Source organism: Verticillium nonalfalfae, assembly GCF_003724135.2.
Source record: "Verticillium nonalfalfae strain VnAa140/NRRL 66861 chromosome Unknown scaffold_3, whole genome shotgun sequence".
In the NCBI taxonomy this organism is placed as follows: domain Eukaryota; kingdom Fungi; phylum Ascomycota; class Sordariomycetes; order Glomerellales; family Plectosphaerellaceae; genus Verticillium; species Verticillium nonalfalfae.
This window is the reverse complement of record NW_021167228.1, coordinates 227812-233435: the sequence shown is the minus strand read 5'-3', so window position 1 is coordinate 233435 and position 5624 is coordinate 227812. Positions and strand designations below refer to the sequence as shown.

At 55.0% G+C, this 5624-nt stretch overlaps 2 protein-coding genes across 2 annotated transcripts; one reads left to right on the top strand and one right to left on the bottom strand.

Moving 5' to 3' along the window:
• Window positions 1-1256: 1256 nt before the first annotated feature.
• Window positions 1257-2324, bottom strand: D7B24_005012 (uncharacterized protein; the record flags this gene model as incomplete). The annotated part of the gene is made up of 3 exons (XM_028639175.1): window positions 1257-1441; window positions 1525-2184; window positions 2261-2324. The coding sequence occupies 3 exons, from the start codon at window positions 2322-2324 to the stop codon at window positions 1257-1259; spliced, it is 909 nt and encodes a 302-aa protein (XP_028499082.1).
• A 1195-nt stretch (window positions 2325-3519) lies between these two features.
• On the top strand, window positions 3520-4811 carry D7B24_005011 (uncharacterized protein; the record flags this gene model as incomplete). Its single annotated transcript, XM_028639174.1, has 4 exons — window positions 3520-3636; window positions 3707-3806; window positions 3952-4492; window positions 4550-4811. 4 exons carry the CDS (start codon window positions 3520-3522, stop codon window positions 4809-4811), a joined length of 1020 nt encoding a protein of 339 aa, XP_028499081.1.
• Between the last annotated feature and the right edge of the window lie 813 nt (window positions 4812-5624).

Here is a 5624-nt window from a genome sequence, read left to right as displayed (position 1 = left end):
GCCGGATACCCGACGTCACCTATAGAAACCGTACTTCAGCGCACTTGCTACACTACATGGTACTGCAGCATCCGGCTCGCCGATATGTTTGCGTCACTACAACCATCGACCTTATCTTCATATCGTGTCTGGGTTTCGGCATCCGGGGACACCACATTCTGCGCGTCTCCGATGTCCCACAGGGCCACAGCCATGCCAATGGCTTGGCTGTGTCCACCCCTGTCTATAGGGACTGGGTGTGCTTGGGCCAGCGTCCAACTCTGTAACCTGAGGGCGTACTCGAGACTGCAGTGGACATGGTGAAACTGCTTGACGTGCCCCTTTGGAAACCGCACTCTCATCCTCTTGATCTCGTTGCCTTCTTTGCTGGCAGAGTGTCATTCCCAGCCGTCCCAAGCCGCCCCGATCTTGACGTCGCGATGTTCAGCTGACGTGGGGAACTTGGTCTTGTATGTATCGCCATCTACACAGGTAGATGTCTACCTAGGCGAACCTTGAAACTGCTAGCGATGCCATGCTGCGAAGATCACATAGAAACACGCTTTTTCCTTTTATTTCACCCATAAAGGCCAAGCTCAAATCGCCGTGCTTCCGTGACCTGAACGTCGCCCCAATCTCGACTCCAGCACTTGAATAATCACCATGACTTTCTTATGCAGCACGACGTCGTACTGCAAACAGAGTTGGTAATAGCTTTCCAAGTCCCCGTGGTGGCGGGTCTACGTTGCGAAATGGTACCGCACTTCGGATGTCACATTTCATCTCAAGACGCCTTGACATCACACCTCAAATCGGCCCGTACTTTGACTTTCATCGCTGCAAAGTCGTAGTCTTTGTTTCTCCGATGCTTCCACGCGACCGTCATTCCAAATTCACAGGCCCAGATCGTTCTTGCAAAATGGCGCCACTTTATGGGGGATCCAGGGGCGGAAATGCCTTGCCGAGCCTACCAAGAAACGCGGAGACGGCGCAAATCAAACCTAGCGAGTCAATCTACAGTACTCAACCAGCAGATCAAAAAGTCTCGGCAGGAACGGCTGTCAGTTTGATTTCCGCAAGTGCCCATGCTGACGTGTCCGAGCCATGCCTCCTTCGTCGACGATCCCATGGCACCCTGGCTCGACGGAGGTCGTTGCCGCCAATGGTTGCTGCGTTGACAGTCAGGACACATCAGAGACTCCCAAACTTGTTTGCAATACGACCAGAAAATGTAGGTTTGTGTGTGCCGCAGGTCAGAACATTCATTAATGGCCATACTAAAGCTCTTGCCAGTCGCCTTGCTGAACCCTGCTGGCTTCAAATTCGTCCGCGATGAGGTCGAGCCAGGCAGCCATACGGTAGCCAGCTCGAGCGACCTGCAGCTCAATCACCGGCGCCGCCTTCTCGTAGTAGGCCCCGCCCAGTTCCTGTCCTACAATTTCGTGGGGTCCATCCGGCAGAACTGCCAAGGTCTTGTCAGAAGCCATTCGTACGCTTGGTTGACGGGGTATGGGTTGACCCATCGCTAAGCAGCAACACACTTACCATGGGTACAGACATATGCGTTGCCCTCTCGCGCCCACGACAGCGCCGTGCCCACGACATCGTTGAAGTCAACCGTCTTCAGCCACTCGGCCTTCTCATCCGCGAACTTGCCAGTCTTGATCTCCTCTGCAAGTCCATCAGCCCATCTCTTAGCGTTATCATATGGTCGCCGCCTCGCTCCGCCGATGAGCTTCTCAGCGATGGAGCTGTCCCATACGTGATGCAGGTTGAACTCCTTTCCCTCCCACAGCACGTGGATACCATTACCTCCCCTCGAGACGTCTTCGTCATGCAGCGGCTGGTGAATGTCACCGATGAAATGCACGACGAAGCGGGCCGCCTGGTTTCGTTCCCATGCGCTCAGCTCCGGATCCAGCGCCCGCTGCGTGTAGTTGGCAAGTGCTGTAACAACACAGCCTTCTTCCTTGCAGTCGCGGTCGAGCTCGACGCCGCAGTACGACGGTGGATCGTCCTTGGCGTCGATGAAATGAAAGATGCCAGTGAAGTGGCCCCAGCGCGTATACCGGATCGTGTCGGCCCATGTGGCAATGTTGGCGAGGTAGTCCGCCGTATCATTGCGCAAGAGGTCTTGGAAGAAGGCCTCAGTCGTGTTGGAGACGAAATGGCTGGCGAGGTATGCCGTCGTGACGTGTCCAAGACCTGCAGCAGCCATCAGCACATGTTCAAAGAACTTCTCATCCTGCAAGATGGCTGCTCGAAGCAGACTGTTACATACTGCCCCAAGCCAGCGTCCCCTGTGCCGCTGCACTCAGCAGAGCTACAGTCTGGGTGAGTTTCATATCGCGAGGTCAAAAGTGGTTTTTGTATGTTATGGAGAGCGGCCGAAATGAACAGTTGGTATACGTTCCTATGGAGGCAGGCCTGTTATATGATGTGGCCAGCTCGTCGCGTCCTTAAGGTCACAGGATGGGTGGATGGGCGATCGCATCCCTCCAGGCGGCCATGTGGTCGGCCAACTCAAGCTGAGTTGGCACAGGAACCTCGCCGCCCATAGCGAATCATAGTGGGCGTTGGAGACTGTGCTGAAACAGATGATTCGTTTAGGTACCTTTCTTAGGTACTGGTTGGGTCATGGGCTGGCTGCACGTGCTGGGTGCTCTGGGTGCCAGCCACAATCAGTGAGTCAACCCCTGGAAGAGCAGTCAGCGCCAGCGTGAGAGAAGGCCGCAAGACATCGCCGATAACATGACATTTGAGGGCGATGCGCGAGCTTGCTTGACATGTCGCGGCGACAATGATCATAGTAGAGATCGCCATGCAATTCACGACAAACTCCCGCGTTCAATGTCATGACACTCCATTTGATGGTTCCTCAGTCATGAACCTAGAACTAACCGCGGCAGGCGATGACGACCCCCCGATCGCGCGATCAGGGTGTGTCGAAATACCTAGACAATGTGAGAGTGGGAGCTTGACCCTGAAACTCAGAATTATATCACTCAATGGAGGGTGTTCATCAATATCGAAACACAGACTCATGGATTCTATGATGGAGTTTACTGGCTTGCGGCTGCTATTGATGCTATTCGGACCGCTCTCTGATGACAAAGAGACACCACCCATTGGTGATTCGGACTCGGAAACGCCACCGAGTTGATTGGCTGTAGCCTGCGAGGTCGGAGATGCGGGGACCTGCAAGCAGCCCGCTAGGCCGACGACGTCATAGGCTAACCAGCCACTGAGACCTGCGCGTTGGGTTACAGGGCGCTGCAGGGACCGATTTCTGGCGCGATAAGCTCGATAGCAGCATCTGTAGCGCACCACTAAGGGAAGGTGCGTCCTGCAAGCTGAAGAAAGCGTGACACACACCTTTCCATTCCCACCTGACTCAACTCGGCTTGACCGACGCCAGCCATTTCTGTATCGTTCGCTGCTGCAAAGGAAAAGCCTTCGAAGGAGAACTTGCAGGTTTCCTTCTCGGCGGTCCCACGACTGTCCTCCTCCTTCACAACTCCCAGCGAGCCGCTCAGCAACATGGCTTCCATCATCCCTACGGCCATCATGGCCCTGTCGCATCACACGCCCACGGTTCGCGATTCCTTATCTGGAATATTTGGAAGCATCAGCCTGACAGCTTGGATCTGCCTTCTGGTAACCCCTCCTCGCCCGCCACAGCTTCAGACCCTCCAATGCACGACTCTCGGACTGACGCTGTTCCCAGCTGCCCCAGCTCATCGCCAATTACAGGGCGCAGAGTGCCGATGGCCTTTCAATGGGCTTTCTGTTCATCTGGCTGCTTGGTGATATTACCAACCTCGTTGGTTCGTGCCCCCGCAATACATCTCATGGCTCTTCGTGGAACCTACCATGCCTCCCTGCCCTCTCGCGATCTTTCATCGCGAGTTCACGGCCTGTACTGCCCAAAATGGCAAGGCCATCCTCACAGGCTCAATCTGATACGTCCAGCTCGCGAACACACCGCTAACTTGAGCAACACTATAGGCGCCCTGTTCACACATCTCGCACCGAGCGCTGTCGCCCTTGCCTTCTACTTCTGTATTGCCGACATCGTCCTGATCAGCCAATCCATGTATTATAACGCGAAGAATGCTCGCCGCTCCTCGCGTCACCGCCAGCCGCGCGCCACAGACGACCATGCCCCAGGGGAGGAAGATCCTCTACTGAACGAGTCGCGCCGCCGCACATCTTCCACTGGCTTGCCTGGGTCGCAGAGGCGCCACGAAGTCCACACCGAAACATCACTCGAGCCGCTGCGTAAGATCGTGACCGGCGAGGACGATACGCCCGACAGCAACCCCTGGCTGCACAACACCCTAAGCCTCCTTGCTGTGTGGCTTGTCGGTGCTGCCGGTTGGTTCATCTCATACAAGGCCGGCGCCTGGGATGCCGACCATGGATCGTCAGACCCCCAGTCGCCGGAGGAGGACGGCACCATGGCCAAGGTCGGTCTGGCCCTCGGCTACTTCAGCGCTGTCTGCTACCTCCTGTAAGTCAACCTCCCTGAGCCAGCGCTGCCAAGGACAGACAAACTCACTGCTCTCAGCGCACGCGTTCCCCAGATTGTCAAGAACTACCGCGAAAAGTCATGCGAAGGACTCGCTCTGCTATTCTTCCTCCTGTCCTTGACGGGCAACCTTTCATACGGCGCCAGTCTGATCGCGTACTCACAGGACCCGCACTATCTTCTCAAGGCCCTGCCGTGGTTGGTTGGGTCCCTCGGTACCATCGCCGAGGACATGGTTATCTTTGCACAGTTTCACTTGTACGCATCCGAACGCACATCCACGCTGGCGAGTGCGGCGTGAGAGCGTTTACTGCTTGATCGATTCTCGAATGGACAGTCCATGTTGGAAGTATATGCCTTCACAACCCCCTATTGGACAGGAGGGCAAGAATTCGAGCTACGGTGTAATGAAATGGGTATGACAATCATCGCCCTCTTGTTCCTTTGGCATCATCACATGGAGAAGACTGGCTGCTGCATTTATTGGCGTCTGGGCAAGGCTTACGCTACCCGGCTGGCTGCCCGCCATCCGAGGCTGGCCTGGTGACATTTTCACCAGAGTTGTTCAATAGCATTGGTTACGTCGTTGCATTACAACGCTAAGGTAGTTGTCCAGACCACGACGCAGAATCAATGGCGCGTGTTGTCTATGGAGCTCACCAATATTATCAAATATCTAGCGTTCGCGATTACTGGAACGGAGAGAGACATGTTGTGACAATACATTGACCTCGCGCGTAGACCACGAGCTGCCCAATATCATATATTCACTTCGCTTTTTGTGTCATTGATGGCACCCTGCATCGGGTATGGCCTTTCAATTTTTCGGTTGGTCATGCTTACGCCTCTCTGCATCATCACTCAATTCGACAAGTCCACGACAGTCTTGGATTACTTTCACTTATGAATCCGATTGTAGGCCCTCCACAATACCACCCCCGATGTGCCTCAACATGCTGCTGTTCGATGGGGGTTCATTAGCACGTCAAAGAAGGCTCGGAAAGCCTTGGATCTCAAGGGGATGTCCATGCTAATTTGTCGAAGAGACGCCCGGTCATGGTCCTTCGACTGCTACCAGATCAGCGCGCCAACAGACTTGATGGGATGTAAAGGC